Genomic DNA, 15,931 nt, shown 5'->3' with positions numbered 1-15,931 from the left:
CTACAATTTTGAGGATTAAATGCATTACTCTAAGTAAAGCTCTTAGCATAGTTCCTGGCACATAGTAAGTGCCTAATAAACGTTGGCCATTATTATTTGCATGCTTTTGTTACTTTTACCTGGTTACTAGTTTTGTTAGTATAATAATAGTACATGCTCATGTTAAAAAAATTTAAACAATTGAAAAGAGATGAGGTTAAGCTTATATCTAACCTCCCACTCAGTGCTATTCCCCAGGTGAATCTTCTGTTGATATTTCCTTATATATACCTGCAGAAGTTTTCTGGATTATTTCTTATCCCTCCAAGATTGTGTCAAGGTTGTGATGACACTTTTCCTTCGCCCACCCATTGTTTAGAGATATGTATCATCTTAGTAAGATGATACCCATCTAAACTTTATTTACAGCTAACTTAAATTATGTCCTTATGATATAATTTCTTCGAATCTGAGGACTCTACCAGGAGTCCTGACTCTTTGGTAATGAATTACTGAAAGTAAGTGGGCAGGGTAGGAGGCAGGGCATTTGCTGACAGAAAAGAATGAGAAAGAAGGAGGAAGGGCACAGAGAATACCAGTAGTGAAATCTTACAAGTTATAGACATGGGAATCAGGCTCACCATGCGCTTTGCCAGGAGTGTGGTATTAAAATGCATGAATGCTGCTGGGGAGAGGCATTGATGGAGGCAGCAGATCCTTGATCAACCAGGAAGATAACCTTCAATAGACATTCCTTTCCTTTTCTTTAATGTGTAGTGATTAACATTAGAAAATGGCTCCATCCAGATTGGGACTACCACTCCAAAACAAAAAAAATTGCATGGCCTAGGACTTCCCTGGAGGTTCAGTCTTTAGGACTCTGCACTGTCAATGCAGGGGGCATGTGTTCAATCCCTGGTCGGGGAACTAAGATCCTGCATGCGGCACAGCGTGGAAAAAAAAAAAATTTCATGGTCCAAACAGTGGCTTATAAATGTTTGATTGCGACCCGCAATAAGAAATACTTTCATATACCTAGTTATATATGTATATAACTAAAATTAAATATTATTGTTTGCAGCCCACTAAATTAATTTCATGACCTATTTATTGTGACCAGCATTTGAAAAACACTGGTCTAGAGTATATAACATTAGACAGAGTGACTTCTGGAGGAATGTGATGATGTGTCTCAATACCTGTTGGCCACTCTGTGATGCTGTGATCACATGACTTTATAATCATAGAGTACCAAAAGCTATGCCTGTATCCATACTGTAAGTACTTAGATACTAGGTATGGTGATGGATGTTAGCTAGACTTATTGTGGTGATTATTTTGCAATATATACAAATATTGAATCATTATGTTGTATACATGAAACTAATACAGTGTTATATATCAATTAAGCCCAAATAAAAACAGTTTTTTAAAAAATATTTATTTATCAAACAACCCATACATATTTGTTAGTATAGACATCGTGCAAGGTTAAAACATATTCAAACTTCAAGATCCACATTCAGGGCTTCCCTGGTGGCGCAGTGGTTGATAGTCCGCCTGCCGATGCAGGGGACGCGGGTTCGTGCCCCGGTCCGGGAGGGTCCCACGTGCCGTGGAGTGGCTGGGCACATGAGCCATGGCCGCTGGGCCTGCGTGTCTGGAGCCTGTGCTCCGCAGCGGGAGAGGCCACGGCAGTGAGAGGCCCGCGTAAGTTCTAGAGGCTGGAAGTCTGGGGTCAAGGTGCAAGTGTAGTTGGGCTCTGGTGAGAGCTCTCTTCTTGGCTTGCAGACGGTTGCTTTCTTGTTGTGTCCTCACATAGCAGAGAAAGAGAAAGAGAAAGAGGAAGAGGAAGAAGAAGAGGAGTAAGAGAAAAAGAGAGAGAGAGAGAGGGAGAGAAAAAAACAGTTTTTTTAATACTTAGATAAAATTAGAAGAGGAGTATTGTTCTGAGAACTGCTGATATAAAATAGTAGAAATAGTACTAGGACATTTCTATTATGTAGTGACTTTCAGTTCTCTAGAATTACATGGGAAGCTTTTTCAAAATGTCCAAACCCTGTCCCACTGAATCAGAAACTTTTGGGGAGAGGCCTGGATATTGGTATGTTTCAGAGTTCCTTAAGCATTTCTAATATGCAGACAGAGCTGAGTATCATTGTGCTTAGGGCAGGAGGAAGCAAGATGAAAAAAGCAGAGGATTTCCTTAGTAAGAAAAAGATTGCAGTGGAGAACAAAACTTTTTATTTATACCTTGCTTATTTCCAAAGTGGGTTTGAGGTAAATTGTAAAAATTGCCAACCCGTCATGGTACTTACCATGTCATGTACTGTTCTAAGCATTTTATGTACCTTAACTAATTTTATCCTCACAACAATCCTATGAGGTAGGAGCTTTTATTATTCTCATTTTGTAGAGGAAGGAGTTGAGGCACAGAGAAGTTAAGTAACTTGCCTAAAATCATATAGCTAGTAATGTATGCAACTAGGATTTGAACCTAAGCATTTGTGCTCCTGAGCAGCCATGTTTTTAAATATATTGAAAGACACATGCATTAAGACTGTGAAAGCAGGAATAAATATCGGGAGATACAATAGAACAGTTAAGATAATTGATCACATTTCTAGTTTAAGGTTAGTTTTTGCACTTATATTAGGTTTAGCTTTGGGCTTCCTGTAAACCAGAACAGTCAGAGATTTTGGCTCTCAGTAGACATGACATACATGGTTACATAGTATGTGGTACAGGGTTACATAGTACATGGTACATAGTTACATGGTACATGTACATGGAAGAGCTTTCATTTGGGTTCCTATCTCAGTACACTAAAATTTAAGAGCCACTGGACAAGGTGACTGTTAAGGTTGTTTTCAGCTCTAAGTTGTGTATATCTAACCCAGCTTGTATGTTACACTATCTGCAATTAATGAACAACTTGAGGGCCAGTATCAAATGCATCTTTCATTTGTTCATTCATTCATTCATTTAAAAAATATTTATTTATTTGGCTGCGCTGGGTCTTAGTTGCAGCACGTGGGATCTTTAGTTGTGGCATGCGGGATCTTTTGTTGCAGCATGCGAACTCTTAGTTGAGGCATGTGGAATCTAGTTCCCTGACCAGGGATCGAACCTGGGCCCCCTGCATTGGGAGTGCAGAGTTTTAGCCACTGGACCAACAGGGAAGTACCCATTCATTCATTCTTTTTTTTTTTTTCGGTACACGGGCCTCTCACCGCTGTGGCCTCTCACCGCTGCGGCCTCTCCCGCTGCGGAGCACAGGCTCCGAATGCGCAGGCCCAGCGGCCATGGCTCACGGGCCCAGCCGCTCCGCGGCATGTGGGATCCTCCCGGACTGGGGCACGAACCCGTGTCCCCTGAATCGGCAGGCGGACTCTCAACCACTGCACCACCAGGGAAGCCCCATTCATTCTTATTTATATAAGAAACTTTTATTGAGTATCCAGTATGTTAGGCACTATACTTGTTGTAGGGGACATGGAAATGAATAATACATAATCATCTCTAGACGTTTATAGTGTAAAAAGAGAAACAGACTTGTAGGCAAATAAATTGGGTGGAGCAAAGAAGGTTACCTAAAGAAGATGTATCCCATACTCCTAGCACAGTAGGTCCTATAAATATTTATTGAATTGAATTGAATAAGCTGGCCATTGTCTTGATTATATTTCCTCAAATGTTATACTGGTGCTTTAATGGGAGCATATTTCCAATGTGAATGTGGATAAAAATAGGAAAATAGGCCTCAGTTTACGTAAATCCTTTATGTATAAACTTGACTAGACTTGTGTTTTAAAATGCCACCTAGCTATACCATAAATATAATGTGTGTGGTTCATTATTGTTTGAAGATGTGTTTATTTTGTCTCAAATAGGTAATACATATAACATACCAATTCGTTTGTGGATTTTGGATTCTCACCCTTTTGCTCCCCCCATTTGCTTCTTAAAGCCAACTGCAAATATGGGAATCTCAGTTGGAAAACATGTGGATGCTCAAGGCAGAATATACTTGCCCTACCTCCAAAACTGGAGCCATGTAAGATCAATTTGGATTTTCTTTTAAAAGTTTTTATTTTTCTGAATATTTATCTTTGATCCTAATGGTACAAATAAGTTAGTGAATTTTCTTTCAATGATGATTCTTCTTATGGTCTTTAAAAATAATTTGAAATTGAGCTCCCCAGCGCCGCCCAAGACCCAGAACCCTGATGATGGCAGCCTGCATGAAGCTGCTCTCTCCAGGTCTGGGAGGCAACCATTGTTTGCTTCCTGTCTTTTTATAGTTGTTTGCCGTTTGATAAAGCAAATGAAGAGCTACTAGCAAAATATTGGGCATTATTTCCTAGTTCCTCCCCAGTAAAGGTTCTTATGTAATATGTGTATTTATTTGTAGTTTCGCCTGTTTTTTTTTTTTTTTTTTTTTTGCAGTACGCAGGCCTCTCACTGTTGTGGCCTCTCCCGTTGCGGAGCACAGGCTCCGGACGCGCAGGCTCAGTGGCCATGGCTCACGGGCCCAGCCGCTCCGCGGCACGTGGGATCTTCCCGGACCGGGGCACGAACCCGTGTCCCCTGCATCAGCAGGCAGACACCCAACCACTCCGCCACCAGGGAAGCCCAGTTTTGCTTGTTTTTAACCTTTATGTAAATTGAATCATATTGTATATAATCTTCTATTACATGCTGTGTTTTAACTGAGCATTAAGTTTTAAAAATTCACCCACAGCGATGCATGAAACTGTAACTTATGTGTTTTACAAGCCCTCACAGGGACTTCCCTGGTGGTCTAGTGATTAAGACTCTGTGCTTCCACTGCAGGGGGCACAGGTTCAGGGAACTAATCCCACTAATTTGGCACGGCCAAATAAATAAACATAAAAGTAAAAAAATAAATAAATAAAAATAAATGGCCCCTGGGCTTCCCTGGTGACACAGTGGTTGAGAGTCTGTCTGCCTGCCGATGCAGGAGACACGGGTTCGTGCCCCGGTCCGGGAAGATTCCACATGCCGCGGAGCAGCTGGGCCCGTAAGCCATGGCCACTGAGCCTGCGCTTCCGGAGCCTGTGCTCCACAACGAGAGAGGCCACAGCAGTGAGAGGCCCGCGTATCACAAAAAAAAAATAAAAATAAAAAATAAAAAATGGCCCAGACTTAAAAAACAGAAACAAAACAGAACAAAAACACAAGCCCTCACATTATGCAGTTTTGTATTCTGCATATTTCATCTATCATTATATTGAGCATTTTTCCATATTAAACAATATTTTCAAAACACATGGTTTTTAATGGTTGCCTGATGTATTTGTAAATTGCTCTGTTAGAAATTTAATAATGAGCATCCTTAAATATAAATATATGTAAATATAAATGATATATCTTATAAATCTTTAATAATTTCCTAATGATAAATCTCTAGGAATGGAATTATTGGATCAAAGTTTTTAAATGTTTTGAAGGCTATTCTTATATATTCCCAAATTGGCCTCCAAGAGGTAGACAAAATGTTGTAATTCTGCCATCAATAGAAATCAGTATGGGGGGTACCTGTTTTACAGCACCTTTGCTCTAAAGGGTGCTATAAAAGAAGGTACTATCATTAAAACAAAACAAACCTTTGCTTATCTCTATGGTTCATTTACTTAGAAGGATGTAGAATCTGCTCTCATTTTTGTAAGTAACTAAAACTTTTATGAAAGGATAATTTATAATATATTTGTATATACCCAGAATGTTGTAGGATAGGAGGACAGGGATCTGTCAGAGAGGAGTGAGGTTGAAGTAGAGGATGGCATTAGGATTATCACTTCTTATTTTATATACATATTGTAAAAGGATATGCAATTGTGGATGCATTTCATATTGTTTTATGGTTTTCTATTTTTTTCATATAAATAAAACTTTTAAAAAGAAGAAAAAAATAGAAAAAGAAAAGTTGCATACCAAATTGTCAGTAGTGGAGTTTAGGTGGGGAAACATTAATCTTTTACTTTATGAACTTGTACATTATTTGCATTACTTGGTGATTTAAATAATAAGATTACCAGTTAAATGTGATGAATAGGGCATGATAAAAATTCGTTAGTTGGAAGGACAAAAATGATGTCTTAACCTTAATGTTTAGTTCTTTGGTTATTTGAGAAAGTGAAATCTTATCATACATTTATTTATCATGTACGTTTCTTCTTTTTTGAATTGTCCGTTTATCTCTTTCATCCATTTTTACAACTTTTAAAAAAAATACTATCCTTTAACAGTATTTTGACATCTGTGCCCTATTGTGGGAATTTATCTTTCCTGTTTCCTCTTTCTGGTTTTCTTTGCATCTCTTTTCATAGTTTTGTTTGTTTAATAAATACTCAGAGATAGTCCTATAATCTAGTCAAGGTTGTGCTTGATTTCAGATCAGACAGTATTGATTTCATTTTACTATTCTGAACCTCTTTATTATAAGCTAAAACTAGTCTTAAGAAGATATTATATTATTTAAATGGCCCTATTTAGAACAACTACATTTGGGGGAGGGGGAGGGATTAATTAGGAGTTTGGGATTAACAGATACACACTACTATATATAAAATAGATAATATGGCACAGGGAACTATATTCAATATATTGTAATAACCTATAATGGAAAAGAATCTGAAAAAGAATATATATATATATATATATATATATATATATATATATATATATATAACTGAATCACTTTGCTGTACACCTGAAACTATAACACAACATTGTAAATCAACTATACTTCAATTAAAAAAAGTATGATGTTATGATTTTTAAAAGTACTACGTAAACTTTAAGTTCCACGTGCAGTTGGAATTACATAGTACATTACATAGTATACAGAGTTTGGAGCTAGAAGGAATCTAGAGGTCATCTAGGCCAAGGATTGCAGACATTTTCCCCAAGAGAGTCAGTGTGCTGCATTAGGCCTACAGAATTTTGTTTGAACAGCACAGTGGTTTTGTTTTGCTTTGTTTTGTTCTTAATTTGAATTTGAATGACTATACATGTACTCTTTCCAATTTACCACAGTGACCATCTCCCCAAATTTTCTTATACTTGACAACTTCACACATTATGTTATCTGCTTAGTCTTTAAAGGTATATGAGTTTTTTTATTTTAATAAAAAATTTATTAGAGTGGGCTTCCCTGGTGGCGCAGTGGTTGAGAGTCCGCCTGCCGATGCAGGGGACACGGGTTTGTGCCCCGGTCTGGGAAGATCCCACATGCCGTGGAGCGGCTGGGCCCGTGAGCCATGGCCGCTGAGCCTGCGCGTCCGGAGCCTGTGCTCTGCAACGGGAGAGGCCACAACAGTGAGAGGCCCGCGTACCACAAAAAAAAAAAAAAAAAAATTTATTAGAGTGAAACCCAGACTCTGAGAAATTAAACAATTTTTAAAATGAGCAAGCCACTAAATATTCCTAATAATAATAATAAAAAACATATATTTTATACTCACAACATATAATTTGCATATATTAGCTCATTTGTTTCTCATATTATTGGGATTTATTATTCACATTGTATTGCTAATAATACTGAAGCTCCGAGAGGTTAAGTGCATTTCACTAAGGTTGCTTAACCAGTTAAATTAAAATGAACAGTACTGGATTAGATAAATATCAGTATTAATTTTATGATTTGATAGTGGTTATATAGGAGAATGTTTTGTTCATTCTTTTAGGAAATATATGCTAAAGTATTTAGGGGTGAAGGGGTATCATATCTTCAGTTTACTCTCGGTTCAGAAAATAGAGGAAAAGAGACTAAGAAAGCAAATGTGATAAAATGTTAACATTTGAGTAATCTGGGTGAAGAGTATATGGAAATTCTTTATACTATTTTTTTGCTACTTTTCTGTAAGTCTGCAATTATTTCAAAATAAAAAGTTAAAAAAAGGCAGATAGACAAGACCATTCCCAAATATAGGTACTCTGCTAGTAAGCACATTTATGCTGTTTTCCCACTTTTTGGAGATGTGGATTTAGCATTTCTCTCTTTATTTTTTAGCTAAAAAAATTATTTTTTTTCAATTAAATGTATTAAAAAAGTTTAAAGTATCATATAATTTGTATGGTAGTTTTTGAAAAATGAGAGCATGATGTAATACTTTCTTTTGGCTAACTCTATAACAATGTATAGGTTAACAAGGTAGTATTCCTTAGCAAAATTTTTGCATAACTTTTCCCTTTGTGTGTGTTCTGTAGCCTAAATCTGTCATTGTTGGATTAATTAAAGAAATGATTGCCAAGTTTCAAGAAGAACTTCCTCTGTATTCTCTGTCATCATCTGATGAGGCACAGCAGGTAGACTTGCTAGCCTATATTGCAAAAATCACTGAAGGTTTGTATTTTTGTTAATCATAGAGTTATTAGTTTACGATTTCTCACTAATATCCTTTACTCTCTGCTACTTGATTTCTCTAAATAAATACATGCTTGTATATGTACATATCTGTGTTGAATCAAAAATTCCTATATGTTTATCATAAGGTAAGTATTACCATACAGTTCCAATGAATATGGTTTCTTAAAATGTAAAAGATTACTTTTATCCTGACAGCTAAAATAATTTGTTTTTTTCAAAACCACTTGATATATATTAATGATCCCAAACCTTTTTCATTATATGTTTATGTGGCTTTTTGCCTCATTCAGTATACTGGACCAGAGAATCTATGATTCTCATTGTTTCTCACTGAGGATAAAGCAAAATACCCATGCTTGCAAAATTTCATGTTAAACATTTTTTTGCATTGTAGACTAGAGCAGTAAGAATCACAATGTTTTTCAGAATTATGGAAATCCCATTTTTTTGAGTCTTATATAGTATTTTTTAAATGTTTGGAAAGATATTTTCTTTTTAAAATGATAGCCTCTATTTAGTAGAATATTTAATATGAGATTCCTGTCTTTCTTGCATTTCATTTGTTCAACAATATTTTTGAACGTCTGTTATGGAGTGCCTAGTACCATGTTTTCTGTCCAAGTTATTGAACTTTGGTGTATTTTTTTTAAGATGCTAAAAAGATTTTTGATATTTTTAAATTCTTATGATAGTTCACTTTACTTTTTAGGTGTCTCAGATGTAAATTCAAAGAACTGGGCAAATCGTGAGAATAAAACAGTCAATAAAATTACCGTGGTTGGCGGTGGAGAACTGGGAATTGCCTGCACATTAGCAATTTCAGCAAAGGTATTGTAAGCATAGTGGTTATAAATACATCTGTCATATTGCTACACTTTTAGGCAGTTTCTATTTAACACACAAGAAGTAATGGCTTCATTTTGTCATGTGGGAAAACTTCATTTTGCCTTAAAATATATTTAGTAAGCTGACAAAAAAAATATGTGAAAGCTCTCATCAGTAATGTTGACTTCTTAATTAGTAGTTAGTCGTGGAATAGGCTTTGAAAACATGATTTGAACAATGGGCTCATCATCCTAATCCAAGGGAAACCTCAAGTTGACATTGATCTGACTTAGTCACAAATTCTTTTGTGTTTTCTGAGTCCTGCTGCTTTAATTAAACTCTTATTTAATTTAATATAATACTTAATTTAGCTATTTCTAAAATTAACGTTTTTTTAAAAAACAATTGCCTTTTCTTGTGTAATTACTCCACTTTCTTTTAGGATCATAGTTCCTGATTTGATATTTTACAGTAGTTTGAGATTTGCCTATTTTTCCATCAGTCCTTTTTACTAGATCTTTTCTGTACAAATTATTTTCAGAAAGGCTTAAGTCCCCCTCCAGAGAGGTTGAAAGACCCTCCAGGGCCCAGTATCATGGTAACAGCATGTCTGTGTCATTTGAGCCATGTAGACCAGACTAGACTAGTTCAGGTGTCCCCAGCCCCCGGGCCAAGGACCACTACCGGTCTGCGGCCTGTTAGGAACCAGGCAAGAGGTGAGCAGTGGGCGAGCGAGTAAAACTTCATCTGCTGCTCCCCATCGCCTGAACCATAACCTCCTGAACCATAACCGCCTGAGCCATCCATCCCACCACCCCTCCACCGCCCCCCCCACCCCGCCCTCGTCTGAGGAGAAATTGTCTTCCACGAAACCCGTCCCTGGTGCCAAAAAGGTTGGGGACTGCTGGACTAGCTCTCCCTCCACGTATTTATTTGATAGCTGGTATTTGGTTTTCTTTTCTATTAAAGTTTGATTGATTGCCATCTAAATTCTTCCCTTTCCATTTAAGATTCACGTATATCTTGGAGGTAGGTTCTACTTCAGCAAATAGTTGAATTGTATCCAGGGAGCTAGAAGATTTTAAAAGCTAACTGTTCAGAACCATATATATGGTATATATGGTTATATATATGGTTATATATGCTAACATAACCATATATATGCTGACTTTTGCCATATTATATTTTCATTTCCTCCACACTCCATCTGAATGCAGTCTTCCTTCTTAAGTGGAATTTGAAATGTTTGTAGATCTTTTGTTAGTAAATAGAATGCTTCTATAAACATTGCCTTACAAGTTGTTTATTTTCTTGTCTGCATTTTCTGTTAGGGGTACATAATCTCAGAAATAGTACTAGTGAGTCAGAAGGCATGAATGGTTTTTATGGTACTTATTACATATTGCTAGATTGCTCTTCAGAAGGGCAGAACTTTACACTGCGAATAACAGTGTAATTTACACTGCTAATAACAATGCACACATCAACCTGATTTTTGGCATTGCTAACAGTACTAAGTTTTATCAATTTTATTTGTTTTTGGTAAGTGTAAGAAGACCCCTTAAAGTCATATTTCTTTAACTGTTAGAAGTCACACTATCAGTATTTCTTTGTTTGTGAACTGTCTAGTTGGAAAGTTTTTTTCCGTTTTTCCCTTTAAATGTTAATATTTTGATACAAGGTACAATATTCGAATAGTGCAACAATATTCAACTAGTGCAGTAGTAGTCATAAGAATGGCAGTAGTTGAAGTGGTGGTAGCAGCAGTAACTAACCCTTACTGAATGCTTACTAGATCCAGGCACTTGTCTGAACACTTGTTTCATTTTTTTTTTAAATTGATTTATTTTTTTGGCTGCGTTGGGTCTTCATTGCTGCGAGCGGGCTCTTCTCTAGTTGCAGTGAGCGTGGTCTACTCTTCATTGCAGTGCATGGGCTTCTCATTGCAGTGGCTTTTCTCGTTGCAGAGCATGGACTCTAGGTGCACGGGCTTCAGCAGTTGTGGCACATGGGCTCAGTAGTTGTGGCTCGCAGGCTCTAGAGCTCAGGCTCAGTAGTTGTAGTTCACAGGCTTAGTTGCTCTGCGGCATGTGGGATCCTCCTGGACCAGGGCTCGAGTTCCCTGCATTGGCAGGCGGATTCTTAACCACTGCGCCACCAGGGAAGTCCCACTTGATTAATTTTTACAAGAACCTTGTGGCTTAGGTACTATCATTACTGTCATTTTACAAATGAAGAAACCAGGGCATAGGGAGGTTACCTAACTTGCCCAAAGTCACAGTATTAATAAAAGGAGCCAGGGTTTGAGGTTGGGCAATCTATTTACAGAGCCTGTATTCTAGATCCTTATTACCCAATGTGTGGCATTGGCATCATCTGAGATTTTATTGGAAATACATAATCTCAGGCCCTACTCCAGATCAAAGGAAGTAAATCTGCATTTTTACAAAATTCCTGGTAATCCATGTGCTTCACTGATCTATTAAAATGGCGATCCCTTAAAGCTTGAGAAGCTCTGCTCTAAACCACTATGTAACACTGCCTTGTTGTGGTTATTGATGGACATTTAGTTTGTTTCTAGTCTTTTGAATATCCTTATACATATTGTATCATTTTACACATATACTAATAAACTTGTAGGATGATTTCTACAAATGAGGTTGATGGATTAAGGGAGTTGTGTTTTTATTTATTTATTTTTATAAGGATTTTTTTTTGATGCAGACCTTTTTTTTTTCTTTTTTGTCTGTATTGACATTTGTTACAACATTGCTTCTGTTTTTATGTTTTGGTTTTTTTGGCTACGAGGCATGTGGGATCTTAGCTCCCCAACCAGGGATCGAACCTGCACCCCCTGCATTGGAAGGCAAAGTCTTAACCACTGGACCACCAGGGAAGTCCCTGTGTTTTTAAACTTTGACAGAAATTGTCAAATTATCCCTCATATCAATTGTGCTAGTTCATTCTCATTCCCACAGTGTATGAGAATACCTGTTTTCCCACACTACTGTTAAACTTTGGGATCTTTGCATGTCTGATAAATGAAAAATGGTAACTCATAGTTTTCTTTGCATTTCTCTTATGAGTGTGGTTAATTTAATAAAATTAATAGGTACAATTTAGAGAGAACTGCTCTTTGCCAGCCCTGTGTCACATAATTAATCTTCATAACTCCAAGAAACAAGACCAAGTTCAGTGACTTGCTCAGTCTTACAAAGTTAATAAGTAGCATGGCTGGATTGCTTCCTGTACACTTTCTGCCTCATAGTCTGGTAGATCCCTGGGTAGTCTTGCTCCTGCACCCTAAGATAGGAGAGATGCTCATATCCCTTGCTGCTTTGGAAAAAGGACTTCCACGAAGATAAATCAACTCTTAGGAGTTTCCATGCTGTTGTTTATGGTCAGCCCACCATGGCACCTAGAAAGCTGTCTACAGGCATGTGGAGTATTTTCCATGCGATCTCTGGGGAGAGAACTGCATGATAATTGGGTTTTATTTTAGCTTTATGACTATTATCATTTTTCTTTTTAAGAGAAACTTGGCATTGGTGTTGACATTGATGCTAAAATAGACCAAAAAATAGACCAAAACAAATCACTCTAGGGCTTCCCTGGTGGCCCAGTGGTTGAGAGTCCGCCTGCCAATGCAGGGGACACGGGTTCGTGCCCCGGTCCGGGAAGATTCCACATGCCACGGAGCGGCTGGGCCCATGAGCCATGGCCGCTGAGCCTGTGTGTCTGGGAAAAAAAAAATCACTCTAAATTCTTTCAGAATGGAAATTATGACAAAACGAAAACATAAACGGAAGAACAATAGCAAACATACTGAGTGTGCCATGTCATCTTTATTACTCATTATCCCATCAAAAGAAACCTGCACTCTGTGACTTCTGAGTTAAGCCCTGTTAGAGCCCAGTTTTTAGTTAAGCCTAAAGGATCACATTATTCAAGTGCATAGTATTTTCTTGCTTGCATGTCTCTTTTATTGCTGTTGTGCTACTTCCTTCATAAGAGAGCACATAGGCCTTTGTATTCGTTCTCCCTTAGCTCTCACTTCTGAATGAATTTAAACTGAGTAACTGGCCACGTGCAGTGTAATGCTGTTCTTTTTCTTATTGTACTGTACAGGGCATTGCAGACAGACTGGTCCTCTTAGACGTCTCAGAAGGGGCTAAAGGAGTGATAATGGACCTTGACATATTCAACCTGCCTAATGTGGAGATCAGCAAAGGTCTGGTTATTCTGCTTAAAAGATTTGTGCCTTGTTTGCCCTTATATTTGAGTCCTAGAATTTTTTTGTAGACTTTATTTTTTAGAGCAGTTTTAGGTTCAGAGTATTATTGAGCAGAAGGTACAGAGATTTCCTGTATACCCCCTGCCCCGACACATGCACAGCCTCTGCATTTTCAGTATCCCCTACCTAAGCAGTATAATTGATAAACCTCCCTGGACACATCATTATCATCCAAAGTCCATAGTTTACATTAGGGTTCACTCTTGTCTTTGTATATTCTATAGGTGTGGACAAATCAAACATGTATCCACCATTATGGTATCAAACAGAGTTGTTTCACTGCCCTAAAAATTCTCTGTGCTCTGCCTAGAGTCCTAGAATTTTATTGCTGAAAGCATCTTAAAGATCACCTAGTCCAAGTTCCTCATTTTACATATTGGGAAACTGAGGTTCATATAAATTAAGGGACTTACCTAAAGTCATACAGATTGCAACTAATTAGGTTAATAAGAGTCAGATAAGCAAATAACATTCAAATCGGTTGGAAGGCTTTATTCTCAGTCTCTGACTTATACCTTAGTATAAATTGTTTTCTCTGATTGCTTCCTTTTTCATAATATACTGGTTAAGAGCACTGATTTTAGAGTTAGACATGGGGGTTTGCATACTAGCTCTGCCATTTGTCAGATTATATAACCTCTCAAAGTTCAGTTTTATCATCTGTAAAGTGGGAATTAATACATACCTCTCGGTATATAGCAAAGTGCTAAACCAAGATTAAAAAAAAATTCATTCACATTGCTTTCACTAAAAATATATTGTTAAAATGAATTTTAATAAGAACAAAAGAGAGGTTTGTATCATTAATAAATAAAATTTAGAATGTTTAAAAAGTAATTTTTAAAATCTTTTTAATTCAAAAGATTTGCATATATTTAACAATGTACGTAATATATTAGTACAGACATATATATGTAGGTAAATAGCAGATTTGGGGATGTGGGAATAAAGTTATTTTATTACCAGGGATGCATGATCAAAAAAAATTGGAAGGCCATTGAACTAGAGAATGTTTAGTCTCCTAAAACCAGGTTATAGCTAGAGTCAGGTTGTAATATGCTATAGTTGCTTAGCTTTCCTTTGCCTTTCCTTACTCAGGTCTTGTGTATTCTTTTTTTTTTAAAATAAATTTATTTATTTTATTTACTGGCTGTGTTGGGTTTTCGTTGCTGCACGCGGGCTTTCTCTAGTTGCAGGGAGCGGGGGCTACTCTTCATTGTGGTGCGTTGTGGGCTTCTCGTTGCAGTGGCTTCTCTTGTTGCAGAGCACGGGCTCTAGGCGCGCTGGCTTCAGTAGTTGTGGCACGTAGGCTCAGTAGTTGTGGCTCACGGACTCTAGAGCGCAGGCTCAGTAGTTGTGGCGCATGGGCTTAGTTGCTCCACGGCATGTGGGATCTTCCTGGACCAGGGCTCAAACCTGTGTCCCCTGCATTGGCAGGTGGATTCTTAACCACTGCGCCACCGGGGAAGCCCTCGTGTATTCTTAACCATATTTTCCAAATAAAATATCGAGACATATGGTTTCACAAGGCTGAATGTACTAAGAACCGCAGTGGATCAAAAAGTTGAAATTATACCTATAGGTTATAAAAATTGGGTGTAATAGTTCTAGCAAGCCTCTGGATTCCTGTAGGATACAATGGATTTATTTTCCTTCTCTGGAAAGAGTACAATAGTTGCTTTAATGATCCTTTTGTAGGCCTTATACAGAGGATCCCTTGGGGAGTTGGGTAGTCTCTTGTGCCTCTCATTTCCAGGTACTGAAGTTCTTAAGGGACCTCTTCACTCTTCCAAATCACTCCAGGAGACTGTTTAGTACATGGACCCTAGAGGTTGTGAGGCCATTTAGGATCTGAGGAAATTGTTTCTTCCTATGTGTCTCATTAACCATCAATAACTATTGTTTCAGATAATTGAAAGAATAGAATCCTTGGAGTAGATATGTAGGATGTGGTACTTGCCACCAAGTAAGGAGTTTTGAATGAATGAGCACTATATTGGGGCAACTTTCATGTTCCCCTTGTTAATTTTGATTGCATATTCCTGATAATTACTATTACATGAGGTAATTTAAAATATAATATTAGCTAACATCTCAAATATGTTCTATGATATGGAGAAGTGTGTTAATAATTTTGGGAAAGTAAGCTCATTTGGAAATTTTAGTAATGCCCCATCATGACAGGCATTGATGATCATTCTAGAGTTGTACTTTTCTCCATTTGGATTTTTTAAATAGCTACTTAAATACTTTGGGGAGGGTTGTGCATATGTATATATGAGCCTGCAAACATGCATACTATACATACATAAACAAACAGTGTGTGCATAGACTAAATCTGGAGAAATACTGAGGAACTGTTAAGAGTAGTTGCTTCAGGAGTCAGATTGGGGGAACTGGTTCTGCACTTGTTTTTTGCACTTAACATTTTTATC

General features: G+C 37.5%; 1 protein-coding gene across 1 annotated transcript in view; it reads left to right on the top strand.

Annotated features, from left to right (window-relative positions):
* Window positions 1–15,931, top strand: part of UEVLD (UEV and lactate/malate dehyrogenase domains) — a gene marked incomplete at both ends in the record, with an annotated part of 31,189 nt that overhangs the window by 12,834 nt on the left and 2,424 nt on the right. Inside the window, 5 exons of the mRNA XM_079707821.1 lie at window positions 3,873–4,036; window positions 8,218–8,353; window positions 9,087–9,205; window positions 13,331–13,433; window positions 13,721–13,739. Of these exons, the coding sequence (XP_079563947.1) occupies window positions 3,873–4,036; window positions 8,218–8,353; window positions 9,087–9,205; window positions 13,331–13,433; window positions 13,721–13,739 (541 nt within the window). The remainder of the gene's footprint in view (window positions 1–3,872; window positions 4,037–8,217; window positions 8,354–9,086; window positions 9,206–13,330; window positions 13,434–13,720; window positions 13,740–15,931) is intronic.

The sequence above is a fragment of the Hyperoodon ampullatus genome, assembly GCF_949752795.1.
Source record: "Hyperoodon ampullatus genome assembly, chromosome: 7".
NCBI classification, from domain to species: domain Eukaryota; kingdom Metazoa; phylum Chordata; class Mammalia; order Artiodactyla; family Ziphiidae; genus Hyperoodon; species Hyperoodon ampullatus.
Note: the sequence above shows the minus strand (reverse complement) of the source record. Positions and strands in the feature narration are given on the sequence as shown.